The 22,645-nt window shown below is 38.3% G+C and overlaps 1 protein-coding gene across 8 annotated transcripts in view; it reads right to left on the reverse strand.

The window, feature by feature from the left end:
* Positions 1-1,579: 1,579 nt before the first annotated feature.
* GstT3 (Glutathione S transferase T3) overlaps positions 1,580-22,645 on the reverse strand; it is an 81,474-nt gene continuing 60,408 nt past the window's right edge. For all 8 annotated transcript variants that reach the window (XM_067152329.2, XM_067152326.2, XM_067152332.2 and 5 more), the window contains one exon: positions 1,580-10,984. In XM_067152329.2, the coding sequence (XP_067008430.1) occupies positions 10,824-10,984 (161 nt within the window). In that variant the 3' untranslated portion in view covers positions 1,580-10,823. The remainder of the gene's footprint in view (positions 10,985-22,645) is intronic.

Raw genomic sequence — 22,645 nt, forward strand, 5'->3', positions numbered from 1 at the left:
TTCCATCTACCGATATCCAGACACAGTTCCCTCCCATGTCAGATCGTATTGAATCAACAACGGAAGCATGCAGTGAAAGTAAATAGTTCTTCCTAAGGGTAGATTCATCTGGTATTCTTTGATTAGCACAATGCTTTTTGAGAAATGAGCGTAGATCTGGATTTTTCAGTTTGTGCAGTGTTGCTGCATATAAAAGCCTTAAAAATATCAGCAGAAAATGTACTAATTTCAGCGTTTTCAAGTCGGTTAAAAGTAGCTTTTGCGTCTTCTTACTCTGCTCCTTTGATCTGAGATGTGAAGCTGTTTTCGAATGCTGTTGAATTTGAAATTCTTTCACCACTCTACATCACAGTTGGTACTTGTATAGTCACTATTGCCTGATATCCACTGTTTAATTAAAAAAGACCTAGAGCTCTTATCTTTAGGCATTTTTGCAGTTTAATCTGGTAAAACACAGACAGACAACCAGCAAGTTAACAGATGAGCGCACTTGTTTAAGCAAACCTTGGGAGGCTACTGTAAGGAGAAAAGGTCAGAAAGAAGGAAATAGCTGTTGTGAAATGGGTCATAATCTGTCTACCTGCTGTACTGCAACACTGAGAACCCTTTCCTTGATCAGGGAAAGGCTTCTAGTGTTGCCAAGGGATGTAAAACATACAGAGTTCATTAGATTTTTAATTTCATTCAGAAATCTTAAGATAATCGATCACACATAAGAGAAAAATGTACCTGTACGTATATGCACTAACGTTCTAAATATGCACTAAAGTTCAAAATATGCATTTGCATATGCATTTTTAAAATATCCGGGTCCTAGTAATCAATTAAGATATAAATGTTATTATGATAGATTCGTATTGAACTGTGATTACAATAGTATATAAATATATTATTATTAAGGTCCAACTTTTCAATACAAACTGTACAATGTTTTAAATTACATTTACGTTATGGGACTAGTTTCGACCTAATTACTATGTATTTAGACCTCCATGCGCAACAAGTAATCTTTCAAGATTCTTAAAAACTAACATCATGCATCGCATTCATGTATACTGATTATATGAAAATCTTGAGGACAGAGTGACTTTGCCTCATTTAAACTCTAATACAAAGCAGATTTAAACTCTAATACAAAGCAGCATATTTAAGGAGCCAGCTTTTATTGAACTTCTACACATCATCTTTGACCAGCAATTTTAAGGATCTCTATCGTAAACAACTTTTTAATGTAGTGCGGTGCACCGGATTTTCATGAATTTCTATCAAAGAGAAACTTTTTAACTCAGTGCAGCACATCTCTTGAACCTTACCTTCGTTTCTTACATGGTATGTATATTTCATTTTTATGTCATTGACACTGCACTGCGTCTTATTTTGTGAAATATTCCATATAACTGTATGAATTTATATAGCAGTACTGTAGGCAGTAAGAGCAGTAGGGGTAAACTAAGGTATGAATATGAGAAGGCAAATTAGAGCAGCTGCAGAATGTAGTAACATACAAATGAAAAGGTTAGCACAAGATAGGGTGGCATGGAGCACTGTATCAAACCAGTCTATGGACTGATTACTAGGGTACAATAATATATAAATATTTTATTATTAAGGTCCAACTTTTCAATACAAACTGTACAATGTTTTACATTACATTACATTTACGTTCAGGGACTAGTTTCAACCTAACTGTAGGTCATCAGCCTTAAAGCAAATCAACACAAATACATCGAAAAAGATAATGTATAGACACAAAGGTCTTAAACTGTCTGCGCAGCTCAAGAAACCCTTGTCATAGTTCAGAAATGCCTAAACAACCACCTACTTACTTTAAATGAAAATAAAACAAAATTCCTCTGCTTCTCGCATAATGAAACAATGCAACCCTCAGACAAACTAACATTAACCCATTAGTGAATATGATCCGAAAAATCGGATCTTGGTATTTCAGGCTTTAAATTTTGTAATTGTGTGATTTTCTTTTCTTTCCACTTTCATATCTGCTCGGTAATTCCTTCTGAACAAGTCAGTACCATTAGTTAGTGCGTGCAGTTGGCCAGACGGATACAGTATTCATTAGAAGACAAGATGGCGTCTCAGAGGAGCACTGTTCACAGCATGTGGTAAGTATTTTGCAAAAATATCACTTATTTATAATATATCTGATCTTTTATTTGTTGTAGAAGTATTGTTGAGAATCCATGCTTTTGTTTGATATGTATTTTAGACAAGTACGTTCATATGTTTTGGAAATAACGTGATTTATTTTCGTGGATCCAAAAAATCGGATCACATGCAAAGCAGTCTTACATTGTTCTCCTTATACAATACCAACTAAATGTTGTAATCGTTGTAGGATGTTTCTGATCTCAACATAATGAGTACAATATTTGTTTCTCATTTTGTTTCAGCCTCCCTGTGGCCAAGATAATTGAAATGCTTGAGGAAGAGGACGAGGAAGATAGTGATGACACTGAGAATGTAATATACACTGCAGTTCCAGCAGCGGGTAGGGAGACAGACACTGACAATGATCAAACTGATGACAAACATGAGGGTAACCTTAACCACCTTGGTTGGAGGATGATGATTAGCTCGTGTGAAATACAGACTAATGACACCGACTTTGAAGAAACCGAAAATTCTCTCGGATTTACACCAGAACCTATCGCATCTGGTTCAAAAGTTGTTCAGGTATCTGAAACAGATGAAAATGGTAGACTCCCGCGAAAGAAGAAACGTGTTCCTGTGAGGGGGGGAAAAACAAAATTTTACGTGGAGGAAATGAGATCCTCATCCTGTCTTGAAAACTCAGTGCGAACCAATACCTGTGTCTGAGACTGCAGAAACATGCCAAACACCATTGAAGTTTTTTCAGTTGTTTTTTTCAAAGAACTTGGTACAGAAAATTGTAGAAAAAAAGCAATAAATAGGCAGCTCAGAAAATTTTTATTCTCAGCCTAACAGTCGGAATTTTGGGTGCTGGTAGGAGGCCTGCTTTATCAGGGTATGCTAAATATCCCAACAGAAGGATGTACTGGTCAGCAGATGATGTTCCCAAGCTTTTAGCAAACAGCATCCGCTGTAATAGATTTGAAAGTATTTTGCACTACCTGCATTTCAATGATAATGACAACATTGACCCAAACGATCGTCTGTACAAGCTGAGACCTATCATCGATATACTGAATGAAAATTTCAGGAGCCATGGTGGACTTGAAGAGCACTTGTCTATAGACGAAAGTATGATTCCATACTATGGGAAACATTATGCTAAGCAATATATAAGAGGTAAACCAATACGATTTGGATTCAAGAACTGGGCACTTTGTTCTTCATCTGGTTATATGGTGTCCTTCAACATTTATACAGGGAAGGAAGAGAATGATGAGAAGCAGTTTGGCTTAGAGGTGGTGATACAGTTATCTCACTAATAAAATCTTCAGATGTACCCCCACACAAAGGTTTCAAGCTATACTTTGATAACTATTTCACGTCAATAAAATTGCTCAAACACCTGTCCGATGAAGGTTACTGTGCAACGGTAACTATTTGAGAAGGCCGTACTGAGAAATGCCCTCTCATCAGCACAGGAGAAATGAAGAAACTGCCGCGTGGATCTAGCTATTTCCGCTCTTCGGGTGAAATACTTGCTGTCAGGTGGAAGGATAACAATGTTGTTATCATAGTAACAAACCACGGTGAAAATAGAGAAGGAACCTGCTCTAGATGGTCCAAGGAAAAGAAAGGAAAGGTGACAATCAAGCAGCCTACACTTTTTGGCTCCTATAATAAAGGAATGGGGGGAGGGGGTGTGTAGATCTAATGGATCAGTTAGTGGCGACAAACAGAACCAGAATACGTCAAAATAGTGGTACTGGCCAATCTTTGTTTACTTACTGGATGTTTGTATTGTCAATGCATGGCTGATAATGCGTAAAGTCTTGCCGGATGATGACAAATCGCAAAGTCTCCTGAAGTATCGAAGGAATGTATGCGTTAGTTTGCTGAAGACGCATGGAACTGTTTCTAGAAGGGGAAAACAACCGTGTGATCCCAACATAGATAGTCGCTTCGATGGAAGGAACCACTGGATTATTTCCGTGAGCATGGAAAACAAATGTCGCCAGTGTTCAGGTAAAGCAAAATTCATGTGCGACAAATGTGATGTAGGCCTGCACCCGAAATGTTTCAAGGCCTACCATTCTTACTAGGAAAACAGTGGTGGTATTATGCCTTAGGCAGTTTCTTTGAAGAACTCTACAGAAGTGTGATAGAAGTACAGAATTTTGAGCAAAAACGTTGTTTGTATCAACATTTGAGCATGTTTCTTGAATGTGAGTGTATATGTAACTGATATTCTGACAAAATCAACAATAAAGAAACAATCGTTGTGTTGTACTGGTCTTCTATTATCGAGTCTTCTCTACCTCTCCCTCTTTCTCAGTGTATTTTATCCTTGCATGTGATCCGATTTTTCGGATCGCACCTCCCTACCAAAGTACGCAATATCCCGTGTTCTATGCATAATATATATATAATGTACTTACATATGGTTAGGAAAACACAAAAAAATTAACTAAAATGCGACCAGGAAACTTCATGCACTAATGGGTTAAGACTCCACACACCAACTTGCAAAAATACTGAAAGCTGCAACTGTTATACTTTACAGAAATTGTTTCATACCTAGGGATAATTGTAGTAATCTGAAATAGAATTTTCATGCATCAAATTTGATCATTAAACTTCAGAAATTTATTTGTATATATAGTACAGAATTATAAATGTTATTTCAACAAAAGCCTTGAAGTCTGTATACTTTGCCTTAGTTCAATTGCAACTGCAATATGGAATTAAGTTGGGGTGGAATACTGGATTCACACTTGGCTCAGGTAAATGCATGCCAGAACTACATACTGAAAGTCATGTACAAAAAGCCACTGATGTTTCCAACACATGAACTGTTCCAGCAAAGCATGGTACTTAGTATACGGCAGCTATTTGTGCAGTCAGTGACCCTGTACATGCATAAAAATTTAAAGCTCTTCTGCAAAGAACGAAAGTCAAAAATTTGCACTAAGCTGCAAGACAGAACGAGAATAAGTATACCACGCCAGAACACTTCACTTGGACAAAGAAATCTAACTTGTCTAGGGCCACGGATATACAATGAATACCTGTGAACATGATCAGTGGCAACCAGAATACCCTGAAGAAAAGGCTATTCACATGGCTCATAAACAATTATTACAAAGTAGATCAACTTATAAATTTCCATTATAATATTTAAATCAACTAGCACACTATTCCTCTCTACTAAGAAACAAACCTTCTCGTATCCCATGTCCCTCCTTTCCAGCTTCCTGTTTATTACACCAAATGCAGAAAAACAGTTCATAAAATTACTGTAGTATATCACCAAAATAATGGAGTAAATGATATTCACTAGATGCAATGATGTACATAATCTATTGTATTTTTGAAGTCCACACAAAAGTTCACCTTATGTGGGATTCACACACTATCTTTTACTACCTCTGTATGTTTATGTAAGATATTGGTTGTGAATAAAAATGTTTTTTTTAGAAATCTGTACAATTTATTTACAATCAAATTTATGTGATTACCCCAGTGAAGAACTGTCCTTACATTAACACCTAGGTACTTACAATGATCCCCAAAAGGAACTTTCACCCCATCAATGCAGTAATTAAAACAGGACTTTTCCTATTTATGAAACTCACAACCTGACATTTAACTTGGTTTATCATCATACCATTGCCTGCTGTCCATCTCACGTTATTGAGGTCATTTTGCAGTTGCTCACAATTGATTCCACTTCTTTAATCATACAATTTATTAGGCTATATAAGAAAACATAAAGGTCCAATAATACTGCCTTGAGGAATTCCCCTCTTATAATTATTACAGGGTCCTATAAATCTTTGCCTATTCTAATTCTGAGATCTGTTCTCTAGAAATATAGCAGCCCATTCACCCTTTTGTCTAGTCCAATTGCACTCATTTTTGCCAGTAGTCTCCCATGATCCACCCTATCAAATGCTTTAGACAGATCAATTGCAATACAGTCAATTTGACCTCCTGAATCAAAGATATCTGCTATATCTTGCTGGAATCCTAAAAGTTGACTTTCACTTTAATAACCTTTCCTAAACCCGAACTGCCCTCTATGAACCAGTTATTAATTTTGCAAACATGCCTAATATCAGAAAGAATGCCTCCCAAAGCTTACATGCAACACATGTTAAACTTACTGGCCTGTAAATTTCAGCTTTGTCACCCTTTCCTTTATACACAGGGGCTACTATAGCAACTATCCATGCATTTGGTATAGCTTCTTCATGCAAACAATTTTCACATGGAATATGGTTATGGCTGTTTGTAGCGAACAAGACATAATGTTCTTCAAATCATAGATTTCGCTGATTGTGGCTATTGCCCTTTCCTTAGTTTTTCATGAATGAGTTGCATATTGTTTTTGAGGCTATTCCAATATACTTCTTCTAATACCTGTAACGCCAAGCCAAACAACAATCGACCACAAGTAATTTTTAATTTTCTAATCTAATAAAAAAAAAGCACATTAGATACAAAAGCACCCAACATGATGGTGAAAACATTTTTTCTTTATCTTCCACTGTAATTTGGTCATCCTTATACCGTTCAGTCAGTTTATGCTTTATGGAAATCTAATACCACGTAAATTAGGCCTACGTCGACTTTTAAAGGTTATGTTGAACTCGAGAATATGGTTTCGAATGCATTATATTCAATTCTGCCAGTCACCAATCACAATCAAATTGGAAAGAGAAAATATCATTAACCTTTCTAAAATTATGATTATTTGTGATCTTGAGCTCAGCTGGAAAGCGTGCTCACTGTACAAGTTGATAAGGTCGTGAAATTATACAAAGTTTTTAAATGTAACGTGCGAAAATAAAACAGCTGCAGGCTTTTATAACATTTTAACACAAACACGTGAAATTCCCAGTCTTGTATTATGGCCAAAACAGTAATAGGCAATCCCAAAACCTCCCATGGCTTTATCAGTGGCGTATGCTGGGATCAAGATGTGGGCTACCACTGGACTTGGGTTAACGTTTTAAGCTGCAGCCAATAGCCAACGCAGTAGGCTGCTGTGTTGTCAAGGCTGCTTAACAAGCTACAGCCCTGGCCTCTGCCACAGCATTTATATTTAATAATAATAATAATAATAATAATAATGGGGCATGGCATCTGTATAGGCTTGGTGGTGTCCTAATGAGGATAAAATTAATGGCGAAGACGTCATAAACATCCAGCCCAAGCCAGGGGCCGATGGCCCTGGTTCAATTCTCAGAATCAACTCCTTCATACTGTTAATTCCCCTGGATGTTTGACGTCTTCAACAAAGAGAACCTAAAAGATTGCATTCCATTTTAGCAGATCTACCTATTAAAAAAAAACCTATATCACTCCTAGAACAGTACCCCTGCTGTGTCTTCCTACAAGGATATAGAAGTAGACGGAAGTGAAATACCAGCACTCTGTTATCTAAATGATTAAGTCAGAAGTATGAGGTGAGGAAGTATATACAATGAGTAACGCATGGCTGATAACAGTGGCGATCTGACGGACTGAAGCCTATCGCATGTATCTCCCCAGTATCCGATACACAGCAGCAAGCCGCGAGTAGAGGGGAGAGGGACGAGAGTCTGGGCTGCAATATCAGTCTCCGATGCCTAGTTCTCAGAAATAAGTGCAACGTTTTTTCTCACTGCTTTCAAGTTTTGTAAATGGAACAATGTGTCAGATGCTTACATTATAATGTGCTTTAGACTTCCATCATTCTCAACTGAAGTTTGGGCTTCTCAGATAGCCTTGGTAGCCCTCAGTATAAGCTATTTTGCTATTTGCTTTACGTCGCACCGATACATATGTCTTATGGTGACGATGGGATAGGAAGTGGAAGCGGCCGTGACCTTAGTTAAGGTACAGCCCCGTCATTTGCCTGGTGTGAAAATGGGAAACCACGGAAAACAATCTTCAGGGTTGCCGACAGTGGGGCTCGAACCCACTATCTCCCGATTATTGGATACTGGCTGCACTTAAGCGACTGCAGCTATCGAGCTCGGTCCTCCATATACGCCACTGGGCTTTATGTATGTAAGGTGCAACATCTGTTCTGGTCTCAATAACATAATCATATACGATAATATTAAAATACTAAATCTGTCTTACTTAAGAAGGAGCAGTTTCGATTCCTGTCTGAAAGCCCAGTGACTATTCAGTGCCTTGAGGCAAATGCCGAAAACCTGTTCTGTGATACACTCGAAAAAAATTTAAAAAATAAATACCTAACCCTGGACATAATGTAGACGTTTTGCAAATACAAACATTTGATGAAACTCGTTCCGTCTTCATGTAGAACTGTGGAAATGCGTTCTGTCTTGTTCCGTTTTTTTGTGGACACACTCGGCTTTAGAATTTCTGAGGATTGTCTAAACAATACCACCCGAATAAGATAATAAGATGGTCCCTTATGCAAGTTCACCGCCGATCGCTTTTCCAGTACAGTACTTTCTCAAATTAGCGCAGTGACGGGACATTAACACCAAGATCCATAAGTATGCCGTAGCTGTCCTCTCGTGAGATACAGTTTCTTGAAAACTCGAGGATTTAGCGTTGATGGGATTGAAATTTCTGGACGGTTGATCCGGGAAATCGTTTCTTCGAGGAACGGATAATGCGGGATTTTTACAACGCAATTTAATTAAATAAGGTGCTCGCGGGACCACGTAATTTGAACTAACAGTACCGGAAAATGTAGTTGCCGGGAACGTAAAGTCGAGGTTCTACTGTAGTTCCATCTTGTGACACCATGCTTCCTAGGTATTTAAAATGCTCAGCTACCTCCAATTACTCTCCTTGGACATCAATCTCTACGTCCATCTTCTTTCAGCATTCAGTCTACAAGCCTCTGAGATTTTACTAAATGCTGCTATAATCCTCTACTTGTAACTAGCTCCGTTGCCTTGTTTAGTTCTATACCTTTTATCTTTAAATCATTAGAAACTGAATCTAACCACCATAGTCTTGATCTCTCTCTAATTCTCTTACCCTCCATGACTGAGTCCATTATTCTCCTCACATGACCCCACCACCGGTTTATGTGTACAGCTTCATCAATTGAGTTTATTCTTAACTTAGCCTTATGTCTGCATTCCGAGAACCTTGTTGCCATTGCTCCCAACGATTTGTACCCAAAAATCATTCTCACTGTTTTAACTCTTCTTGCTATATATTTCCATTCCCCATTCTACAATTACTCAATTCCAAACATCAGTCTCCCTTTCCACTTACTGCTCACTTTCCCTTCATACAACTGTATCATCTGCAAACAGTCTTGCTTTTATCCTTTCTAGTTCTAGCTTCCATTTCGCTTCTACAATTTCATCCATCACAATAATGAACAAAAGAGGCACTAGTAAACTTCCTTCTCAGAGACCTCTTCTTACTTCAAATCAGTCTGTCTTTCCAAGTTGTGTCTTTACTCTGCTCTAACTCTGTCTGTAAAAAGCCTCGATCATCCATGGCATATCTTCTCCAAGATGGAAGATGAAAATAAATAAATAAAAAACAAAAGTGCAGTCGAATGAAGTCAGATGTTGCAGGAAATGTTAGATTAGGAAATGAAGTCTTAAAGGAAGTAAATGAATATTGTTACTTGGGAAGGAGACTAATTAACGATGGCAGAAGTATGGAGGACATAAACTGCAGATTAGCATATGCAAGGAAAAGAAAAGAAATTTCCTCACTTCAAACACTTATACAAGAATTAGAAAGATTGTTTTTGAAGACTTTCCTCTGGAACATGGCATTGTATGGAAGTGAAAGATGGACAATGACTAGCACAGAAAAAGAAAAAATAGAAGCTTTTGAAATGTGGTGTTATAGAAGAATGTTGAAGGTTAGACGGGTAGACGGAATCACGAATGAAGAGATAAAACATACTTTCCAAATACTTGACTTAACATTTTCCAAACTCTGCCTTGGCACACTATCATATGTCTTCTGGAATAATGGATCAGGACAAAAGCTCTAATAGTAACAGATTTAAAATTCTGTGCTGAAGTGCTTGTAAACTAACCTGCTCTCTTTGTTCCCTGCAAATCCTATGCTACCCCCTTCAACAAGCACACATTCCCAAAAAAATAGAGTTCAAAGTTTCAATTTCTTCCAAATGAGGCCACTAGTGCACTTGTACGTTATTCTTCTTCAAGAAGCTGAGCGATGGTTTCTCAGGTGAAGAAGGGTGTGAAGCTTGCCCAGCAGCAACAAGTGCGACAGCAAATGGAGCGCACGCAGCTGCGCTACTCGATTGCAGGGCTCTAGCAGGTATCATCACTTAGTGAGAGACCATCTCAACAGTCTTCAGTCTCCATGTGAGAAGTGTAGGATAAGAAGAAAGCCAGATAAATACAGTAAAAAGGGAGAGATGAAGAGATCGTCCTCCAATTTTAGAACTTGGTGTGACAGGTGGTGCAGTGCATCCCTATCTGAAGCTTTATGTCAAGAAATTTAACATGAAAATGGAGTATAGAAAGTATTCTATATGCTCCAAAAGACTATAAAATCACCCTACTCAAGAGCATCATCATTTCCCCTTCTCTAGAAGCACCAGGTAAATATGGTTCCTCTCCATTTTACTCTTGCTGTTCTACTACTAGTCTAGGATAAAGTATAACTTGTAAATGAAAATAACAATATGCCTATAAAATCTATAATTAAAATCCATCTCACAAGTCCATTATCTAACAACCTCACAGTTTCGACACTGATGATGGAAGTTCTCCTTTGTACGCAGCCAATTTATTAAGAGGTCCATGGACTACATCATAATGTGGAAGCAAATCTTGTCGTACTCTGTCAAGCCAGGCAGAAAGTTTTGGTCGTCCAAAGCGAGGGTCATAGCCAGCAATTCCTGGAAGGAAAATTGAACAGTCAGTTATCAATTAATCAATAACTGATGATACACATATATAGAAACACTAGCTGATGTACCCGTGCTTCGCTACAGAATTCTAGGTTAGGTGGTGTACATGTAAGATTGTATTAAATTGCATAGCTCTTAACATTACCCTAGAAATGTGATGGGGAAGTCACCAAACATCTTTTGTTATGTGAAGACTGTGTTAGGGAATTTTCACTGTAATGGTAGGCCCTCTTGCCTACCATCAGTCACAATCAAGTTCGGGAGTTTTCATTATAACTCGCTCACTCTCCACCTGCCTTTTTACATCCTCAGAAAGACTGTTTTAGTGGTTTTCCCAACTGAAATCAACATAGGTCATTACAATGATGCCAGTAGGAATGATGTGATTAAAAGCTTGCTATCATATAAAATACTTGAGGTAGTGATGGGCAATGCTCTTGCTCGAGACTGACGTCGCAGATCTCGAGACTCTCGCGAGAATCTCGAGACTGATCCTCCTGTAGCGCAAGCTGTGCGACATACCAGTAACTATGACTGTAAACTTGATAATATATCATTGGCAGTTATTGTGTAAAATAATGCTCCCTTATGAAAAGCCTGGAAAAGTACTGTATGTTCAACTATGAACCTCTTAATACCATTAACTAAAGTGGAAACAGAATGTCAGTATCTTAAACTGTTCATGACTTTGGGGTGCACATCTTAGGTGAATAACTGTAGATAGGATGTACACCTACTAGGATACTAGAGGTGTGCATTATTCAAACCCGAGACGGGGAAGATGTGCTTTGCTACATACGCAACCCCCATTACACATGAGTGGAATGTGTAATCTAAAATGCCCGACTTTGCTCCAGTTCTTTCAGCAGGGGTGATGGGCAACACTCTCGAGACCGATTCTCGTGTGCTGTGAGCTGTGCGACGTCCCAGTAACTACGAGTGTAAGCTTGATAGTTATCATCAGCAGTTCTCATATGGAAACGTGTGTGACGATAAATTTTGGCAAAATCCCAGGATAGCACTTCATATTGAACTATGAGCTCCTTACCATTAACGAAAGTGAATACAGAATGCCAGTATCTTAAACTGTTCACGAGTTATGTCAGGTGGACTTCTTAGCTGAATAACCCGTATAATTTGTTAACAATTTTTATTAGGATGTAAACCTACCTGGATGCCTCACAATCGTTGTTGGCAGGGTAGTTTCTTGTGATTTAGACCAGGCCGGAGGTGTTCTGTGACAATTCCTCTTCATTGATATTATGCGTTTGTAAGTGCCGGATCATCCCAGAAGTATTTCTGCCGATGTATTTTACTTCTTTTGAATAAGCAACACAGTGGCCTGTGCTATGTGACGTCTCTTAAAAATAACCGACATCCACGACTTACGTTGCGTTTCGGACATTGTCTTCAAGTTGTCGCATACAATTAGACACAGTTTACATTGCACAGTCATATTTCGAAGTACCTACCTAATTATGACGCGAATACTCTATAGCATTGTAAGTAATTGCTTCCTTCGTCGCCAAAATATCAGTAAACACAAGCAGTGGTCATATGTTATTGAATGCGGGGTCTGATAACGTTGTACACCTGCCTGTCGGAAGAATTGGAGCAAACTGAAGCAATTTAGATTGCACATTTCACTCGTGCATAATGGTGGTTGCATATGCAGCAAGGCGCATCTTGCCTCGTCTCGAGTTCGAATAATACACGCCTCTAGTATTCAGTTCATGTACGTACAGTAGCCGTCAGGTTCTATACTTAAACCACTCATTCGTGTACCTACCAGTGCGTACAATGCCCGAATGCGTATCCTTTATAGTTATGTTATACTGCGTCAAAATAGACCTCGGTAGAAATGAACGCCCCAGTCGCTTGTTGACACGTATTTACGAAAATGTGAAGGCCCGTGGTTGGCTATTCGAATATTCGGAACAAACAACATTCAGCTCCGACTAACTGTAGGCCTATGAGAAATAATGCCTGCGCTAGTCTCGAGAAATCCCGAGAAATCTCGAGACCTTGTCTCAGACTGCCCATCACTAACTTGAGGTGCCTTATATCAAACATGGACATGCGCCACCTATATCAAAATTGAGTTGAGGATTGACCCTTATAGTATCTTTATTGCTCTCTGTAATTGTAATTCTAGACCAGGTCATAAGTGAGCCTCTGCCATTATTCCGTTAAGTATGCACAATGATCATTCCAATCAGCGCGTCAGAGTAGGGATTGAATAGCTGGAATACTATGATGAACCAGTGAGTTATGTACCAGCAGTATCAGAAAATACATGAACCAGAGGAATGGCATGTTAAAGAAGAAAGTTATCTAACTCCCCAGCTATTTCCCGCCAATATTCAGTCAGGTTGTTATACTCTGTAAGCAGCAGTAATCCCATCTATTGGATGTGAGTGGCAGCATAACAGACAAAGAATATCACAACAAACAATAGTCAATGTAATGTTTTTGTTGATCAATTTCATGAGCGTTCGATACTGTAAGCCTTCACATTAAGTTATCTTCCGACTCTGATATACCACTCTTAACATAGTCAGTACAGTAAAATTGAATAAAACATAAATGACTGGAAATTGTATTCACTATAACTTTTGTTATTTAGTACTTTACAATAGGACCAATAACATGTGTATTTAAAAATTACATTTTAGGCGCCTTCCCCTAAACTACCATTACACCCAGGGTGAATAAAACTGTTTATAGCTTAAACTGTAGTGTAGTTTCTTATTCCCCGAGTCTATATACCGATTTTCATAAAACTCTGTTTACCCATTTTCTCATGGTTGTGTTCATATGGACTTGGCAACAAAAATTCAAATTCTTGAATATCTCTGTTATCATAGCCAGTATGGTACGATGTATAAGACATAAATGATCGGAAACTGAATTCTATATAACTTTAGTTATGTAGTATTTATCAATAGGACCACTAATAACATAAATATTTGAGAATTAAATTTTAGGCCTTCCCCTAAAATACCATTTCACTCAGCATGAATAAAACTATTTATAGCCTAGATTGTAGTGGCTCATTCCCTGACTTTACACAACAATTTTCATTAAATTATCTTCAGCCGTTTTCTCATGATGCGCGTATGTACGTACGTACATAACGTACATACAGATGGACAGAAATTACGGAAAACTAAAAAGTGCATTTCCTTGTTACTGGTAGACATGGTCGATTCAGAAATACCATTCTTTTTCAATTCTGAGTAATCTACAGGCAAAACTCTTTTATTTTATATATACTGTATCGATTAGACCACAATATTAGCTCAAAAGAAAAAAAGGCTAAACAGTTCCTATTTTTAGACTGTCCAGCTTCTTGGCTGATGGTCAGCATACTGCCCTCCAGTTCAGAGGGCCCTGAGTTCGATTCCCAGCCAGATTGGGGATTTTAACTTTGGTAAAATCCTTTAGATGTATCTTAATACACATCTTCACTTACATACAACATATCACACTATAAACCACCACAGAAACATGCATTAGCAAATACATCCCTCAACATAGAGTTGGTGTTAGAAAAAAAACAAAAAAAAAAAAAAAAACTACGGGGCGAGTTAGCCGTGTGGTTAGGGGTGCGCAGCTGTGCGCTTGCATCCGGGAGATAGTGGGTTCAAATCCCACTGTCGGCAGCCCTGAAGATGGTTTTCCGTGGTTTCCCATTTTCACACCAGGCAAATGCCAGGGCTGTACCTTAATTAAGGTCACGGCCGCTTCCTTCCAACTCCTAGGCATTTCCTATCCCATCGTCGCCATAAGACCTATCTGTGTCGGTGCAACGTAAAGCCACTAGAAAAAAAAAAAAAAAAAAAAAAAAAAAAAAAAAAAAAAAAAAAAGGAAAAAGGAAAAAAACTGGGCTAAATACATACAAAGCACCAACCCCAGAAAGTTGGGAAAAGACCAGGAAGAAAAAGTAGCAATTCATATTTTTAGAATGATGCTTTTAGAGCCCATATTAACAGACATGTCTAGTTCACATTTTACTTTATAGTTGTCCACTGCAAAAGTAACTGCCTTTATAGTTCTCCCACCACAATTTTACTCATGGCTTGGTTCTTTTTGAGGCTGAGGACAACTTGACTGTCAATATCTTGCAAATCATAAAGTGAAACTGTCTGATAAACTACGTATGTTACTATTGTATCTTTAGTGAAGTAATAATTATTTGGATGTAGGAATGTGGTAAGCGCTCCGAGCTTTGAAATAAGGCACCCGCTCAGCATTCACTAGGGTTGTTTGTTTGTCTGTCTGTCTGTCTGTCTGTTTGTGTGCGTGTCTGTGTGTGTATATGTGCGTGTTAAGTCTTCAGCCCAGAGGCCGGCTGGTTTCTTGCACAACACCAACAAAGTTTATGCAGCCATGAGAAAACCCTGAAAACCAATGGCAGTACTACAAGGCATTCTGTATGTGATGAGGAATGATGCAGTTTGCCATAGTTTCCTCACTAGGCCAAAAAGTACTATTGTAGCATGACTGAACCTATTAGTAGCATCTTTGACAGTATCAAAATGCGTTAGTTGTGCTCTGTATGCCATTATTAAACAGCAGCTTCTATACTGTCATAACCATAAAAGGAACTGAGACCTATGGTGGAAACTACATTTTTACTCCTTTCTGTACCAAGAGACGGATGCAAAAATACTGCATAAAGAAATAGCAAGAGACAGTTCTTCAGATGTGGATTTTATGTAGGTGCTTTGAAAAGTTCTCGGAATGTATTAGAATTAAATATCTTACCTCGGTGGAACTCCTTTTATTTTTCAACATAGTCTCCCTGTAGACTAATGCATTTGGTCCAGTGATGTTCCAATGCCTTGATCCCATCTCGAAAATGAGATTCCTGCAGGCCTGCAAAATACCTCTCCAATTCGGATGTCAGTTCTTCCCTTGTAGAAAATCTCCGTCCACCAAGAAAAATTTTCAGCTTGAGGAATAGATGAAAGTCTAATGGTGCCAAATCAGGTGAATAAGGTGGATATGGCAACCATTCGTACCCCAGTTCACGAAGTTTTGCCATGGCAATAACACTTGTGTGCGGCGGAGCGTTGTCCTGACGAAAGATGACCTTTTTCCTTGCCAAACCAGGCCTTGTTTCGCGTATCTTTTCCTGTAGTTGGTCTAGGAGGTTTGCATAGTATTGCCCTGTAATTGTTTGGCCAGTAGGAAGATAATCTATCAGCAGAATGCCTTTTGCATCCCAGAAAACTGAGGCCATGACCTTTCCGGCCGAACGCACTGCCTTTGTTTTCTTTGGTGGTGGTGAATCAGCATGTTTCCACTGCTTTGACTGCTGTTTTGTCTCTGGGGTATAGTAGTGGACCCAAGTTTCATCTATAGTCACAAACCGGCGCAAAAAATCTTGTTGGTTGCACTGAAAACGGGCCAGACTTTGTTCGGACATTTCCAATCTGGTGCGTTTATTGTCCAATGTCAAGAGCCGCGGCACCCATCTTGCAGATAATTTTTTTCATACCCAATTCTTCGGTTAAAATATAATACCCGTTCAGAAGACATCCCTACAGCTTCAGCAATCTTCTGCACTTTCAGTCGACGATCCTCCATGACCATTTTATGTACTTTTGCGATAAATTCTGGGGTCGTAACACTTTTTGGCCATCCACTACGCGGATCATCATCCAAGCTCTCCTGACCAAATTTAAACTCGCTGTCCACTTGACAACAGTTGAAAATGAAGGAGTAGAGTCCCCCAGTGTGTTCTGAAAGTCGGCATGAATTTCCTTTGCTTTCATACCTTTCTTTACAAAGTATTTAATCACTGCTCGAATCTCAGTTTTTTCCGTTGTCACAAATCACTACGCGGGAACAACAACAAAGAGTCGTCACTACCATACTCCTGCAGCTAGAGCACTGACGCGCCATGTGTTCACTCACAAAGGATGTGTGATTATTGTGCGGGAACCTCGTTGCTCTAGCACTGACATCTAGCGGTGATTCCAAGAACTTTACAAACCGTCCTCGTATACAAATTGGATAGGAGGTTTGTAACAGGACAATATTAGCAATTATTCTGCTTTTAGACAATTTGGTTTTAGAAGGGAACTGAACATGACAAATTTTAATTGGAATCTAATTATAAACTTTCATTCTAGATTTTTCTGGTGATAAAGCGAGTAATAAAGGAGATATCATTAACACGTTGGGTGCCACGTGCCGCCATATGGCGTCACGGTGGTCTTCAAATTTGAGATGGCGTGACGCCATATGGCGGCACAGTTGAGTTTCAGGCGATGCACCATAGATAATCAGCTGTGACATCTATGCGCGTAAAATTGGTACTACGTGAAGGGCGAACTTCAGGGTCTATTCCAGCTACGTATTTTTACTCTATGCCACCATGTGGCGCCACAGTATTCTTCCGAAGCCACTGACTGGCCAGTGGTCATTGTCACAGGTGAAAGCGCGCCAGGCATTGTTTATTCCTCGTTTACGTACGTATTATCACTCAGTTTATATAGTTGTGCAAAAATATAAAAAATGGAAGATATTGGCAATAACCTTACGAGGGAACACATACATGTGTTACACTCGGATTCGGTTGAAATTTGGTAGGAATATTCGTGGGAGGCAGTAGAATGCTAAGGTGAAAACTGCATGTACCCAGCGCAAGTTTAAACGCCAAAATTGAACAAATAAATAGTCATAAAATTAGAAGTGCCGTGGGAGTATCGGGGTGTGGCGGAGAGGTAGGGAGGAGCGAAGCAGCGGACGTGAGCCAACCGGGCTGTGCCGAGCTGTGCTAGCAGCCAGGTAGCGTATAGTTAGCGCGTTCCCCTTAACTTCCCGATGAGATGTGCAAAACCTAAATATGAAACTTGCACATGAAACAAGTGTACAAAGGACGATGTTTGAACAACGATGCCAATAAGGTTTGAAAAATTACGAGTAACAAGAACTCGGGCGTGCCGAAACACATATTTTAATTGTTTAGAGTTATCAGAAAACTGTTGACAACAATATGTAATGTAATATAAGTACTTGTTTTGCATTTTACTAGGTTTTCATAAATATTGCGTTAATTTGAATTAGCAAATAAATATCCCGTATTTGAAATTCGTATTGCACATTCCATGACAAAAAATTCTGTGACACCATATGGCGTCACGCTATATTTTACCTTTCCTAAAAATTGATGTGACACCATATGGCGTCACACATGACCATGGTATGGTGAGATAAAATTTACTTAGTACATCATATAAATACATCCCAAGATTATATAAACAAACTACAACGCGGCTCGGCACTCAACGTGTTAATGGACCGTTTTGGAGTAGATATTAAATGTTACTAAGAAAGGTTGTAAGATTTCACTCACAATCTGGCATTATAATTTAATCACTATGTTTGTGGAGACTGAGAAATTACTAAGCTACTTAACATCAGTGACTGGAACCAACTATAGTTTGGAATATATTGTTGACAGTTATACAATTGTGCAACAGAAATCCATATGGAATATAATAATCATTGATACTAGCAGCTGCCTCAGTAGGTCAGCGTTAGAGTGCCCAATTATGATTCAAACTTTGATCTCAGCTGAGGAAGTCAATGTAGAGTTGAGAGAAGAAGAAAACAAGGAAAAGTAATATATTCCCTGGAAAGACAAAGTATTGTAAGCGACAAAATAGGAATTTTACAGGAGATGATAAAAACGATTAGCAAGTCGAATACTTACAATTTAGGCAGTTCTGGTTTTTATTCTACTTCAGAAATTAATTTTTGACCTTATTGTCATATTAGGTTACGTATTTCTTCAATCGTAACGAAAATAAATTTTAAAATTATTAATGTTGCTTTCTTGCCAATCGTTGTCGAATGCATTGTTTAACAAAGTAAGGTAATAGAATAATAAGATATTTTCTTAATTAATTGTATTAAGAAATGTAGATAAAGGTTCCATTAGGAATTAATCTGATGTTCTCTTCACTATCTGTTTGCTAGTGGCTTTACGTCGCACCGACACAGATAGGTCTTATGGTGACGATGGGATAGGAAAGGCCTAGGAGTTGGAAGGAAGAGGCCATGGCCTTACTAAAGGTACAGCCTGGTGTGAAAAGGGAATCCACGGAAAATCATCTTCAGGGCTGGCGACAGTGGGATTCAAACCGACTATCTCCCGGATGCAAGATCACAGCCGCGTGCCCCTAACCGCAGGGCCAACTCGCCCGGTACTATCTGTTTGACCATTACAAAGTTTTAGCAGTTTATAGGCTCTAGAATGCTTATCAATCATAACTGCAATACACAAATGACACGATGTGTTGCTTGGTATTATTGCCTCAAAACCAATTGGCCCTTGAACAAATCTCAAGAAGCTGAGGAACACCCTGTCTTGTGTCACCTGCTAAGCTCCTTGTTGGATACACCCATCAGTCGTCAGAAGTACACTCATTTTGTGCACCAATTCACTCACAAATTTATTCACAAGATAACTACTGTCATGCCGTGGTGTGTGCCCTCCAGAGGCGCCTGGTGCAGGTCTTTCGAGATGACGCTGTATAGGCAACCTCCATTAAAACCCTTCTATTATTTCTAATCTTCTTCCAACTGAAGCCTAACTCTTTTAAAACACTTCTCAAACTAATACAACCTTCTTGGAAAACAATCCTCTCTCCTGACACAGGTCGTAAATTTAGATATTGATGGAGTTGTTTTCTGAAGAATGTAAAATTCATGGGTTGTGCGTCAAAATCTTAAAAATCCATTACACACTTTTTCCCTTTCCGTATATTTCCTGGTGTGCCAAATGAAGTTTCTCCAGTCTCATGTTGTCTTTGTTCTACAATTACTATTTTTAGTTACTTGTTTAACACATTAACACAATGAAGGATTTTGGTAATGGAGGGATAGGAAAGGGCTAAGATTTGGAAGGTAGCGACTGTGGCCATAATTAAGGTACATCCCCAGCATTTGCCCAGTAAGAAAATGGGAAACCACGGAAAACCATCTCCAGGGTTGCCGACGGTGGGATTTGAACCCACTACCACCTGAATGCGAGCTCACAGCCGCGTGACTATAACCGCATGACCAACAAGCTCGGTTAATATTCTCTTGACCGTCCTCTACAACACTTTTGTTGCATTTGCTATTTTTTTGTTGTACTTTCAACACCTCCCTTCTGTACTATCAAAGGGTAGAATAAGGTCCACCTATTCAATACCATTAGCTTAATATAGAGTCCTCTATACTTGGTACGAGTTTCGACCCAACATCTTCATCCATGATCTAATTGGGAACATATGTTTACATACAACCAATAAAAAAGAATACAATTTGGTATGTCTTCATTTTTTTTTACGACTTAGATTTTAAATTAAGTCTGACTACGCATTTAAAATTGAAACCAAAATTACACATCAAAACTGCTGCGGTTGGTGTTGAACCATGTCATCATCCTTATAGTAACCAAGTTTTGAGTCGGTCTTCTTGTGTTTTATTCTTTCTGTCCTCAGCATCCTTATTCATAAAACTATGAACACTGAACAATTCCTCGTGTTTGTCCTCTTGTTGTCGCAAACTTCAGTTTAGAATTTTCAGCAGCATAATTCACTTTGTGCATGAATGTTACGGATATGTACTGACAATGAACCGATTTGGTTAGCTACTAACCGTACTTGCTCAGTCATGTCTGTCACAAGAAGCAGCTACTTCTCTTCCCTTCCTATCCCTCTTCTGCATCCCACTAGTATAGTAGCTGTCAATCACCATGTGACAGGTCCAGCACCAGGCTTTGCCATATGTTTCAAGTGCCAAATTGATTTGAGGCAGTTATAAAACATGTACTACAGCAATTACTGACAATGTCATGAACAATGAAACTGAAGCATCTCACATTCCCTGCAAAGTTAAAACTTGTTGCTTACCATAATCTTCAACTTATGAACATAATTTTTGTCCTGTATTGGTATTGTCCCAACTAAGGTTAAAGGAAGAATCCCACCTTCTAATACTTTTTGTTTTTTAATAGCTAGTTTATGTGATTACAAACATAAAAGTCAAGTTGATCGGCTAAATGATTAGTACATATTTTGTTCCTCTGGTTTGGAACATCTTCAGCTAAAAATATATAGTAAGATACAAAAACTGGCACATATAGATTTTTAAAAAACGTATGATGGTGATGAGGTTAAAAATGTTCCTTCATTTAGTTCAAAAAGCAAGAACAATAATGTGAAAGCAAGAGCTAAAAACTGTGTGATCAAACTCGACACTGTTTGCATGCTTCAACTTTATGTTTGGGACAAGAATTGCAGCGATCCATTTTGGAAAACAAACACAACATTCAACACTGGACCTTGACGCAAGAGTGTCCTATTTGAATACTACATAATTCCGTCTACATTCGACCAATTGTAATTTGGTATTAAGAACTTCTTAGGTGTTGATATTTTAAGTTTTTAAATTGAAGCTTTCAAGAAGTGCAACCTTTTATATCTGACTAAAACTGTGATGATCATTTTTAATAATCTGGCCGAGCACTATCAAGAATGCCTTCCCTTCAACATTTTTTTAACTGTCAACGATACAGTCTTACATTGTGACTTTTAGCTTATAAAATACTCATTTTATTATTGTATCTTAGGACTTGTTTTTAACATTATAATTTTGGATGAAGATGGTCTCTAAAGAGACTGAAACTAGTCCCGAATCTATGTAATTATTGTTATAATAAATGAGTACTGAATAGGTGGAAACTTTTAATTTCTTGCTTCCACATTTGTAAACAATATGAAAGATTCAATATGATAAATTAGATCAAAACCAATTACATATTTTGACAAAGCAATGCCATCAGTCTGAAAGGAGGAATGAGCCTTGTGTAAAGTAACATTGATATTATATTAATACTGTTATTGTTTTTACATCCCACTAACTACTTTTTGATGGTTTTCGGAGATGCCAAGGAGCCGGAAATTTATCCCACAGGAGTTCTTTTATGCGACAGTAAATCTACCGACATGAGGCTGATGTATTTGAGCACTTTCAAATACCACAGGACTGAGCCAGGATTGAACCTGCCAAGTTGGGGTCTGATGGCCAGTGCCTCGACCATCTGATATAATAGGAATCACTTGAAGGATGTTCCACCATTCAACACTTTATATACAGTAATATATAATATTTATTAAATAAATACCAGTTTCGATTCCCTTGGAATCATCATCAGTTCAAAGCAAATAAATAAATCAAGAGTTTCAACACACATTCAACATGAAATCTGCCTTTCAACACACTTGATATGGGTTATATGTCATAAAAACACGTTAAAATTTAAAGAACGTCCTAGGATCCAGATCATAAATAATTGGAATGCGTTTGTACAATGTTGAGCAGAGTTTTAAAATAATACACAGCTCAAAAAAATTAGAGGAACATGTTTTTGAACGTATGTCATGCTCCACAAAACGATATCTTACACCCAGGTATATTACCAACTAAACCTTTATTCTTTACCGTTGAAGTATACAAAAGAACTTCAATGGATTCACATTCATTTTCAGAATACAAACTGAAATGTTCAAATAGGGGCCAAGTGATAACAGTCCTCCAGGGTAGATTTTTATCACAGTTGGAGAGCTTCAGTATGGTGTATG

This window comes from Anabrus simplex, chromosome 8 (genome assembly GCF_040414725.1).
Source record: "Anabrus simplex isolate iqAnaSimp1 chromosome 8, ASM4041472v1, whole genome shotgun sequence".
Lineage (NCBI taxonomy): Eukaryota > Metazoa > Arthropoda > Insecta > Orthoptera > Tettigoniidae > Anabrus > Anabrus simplex.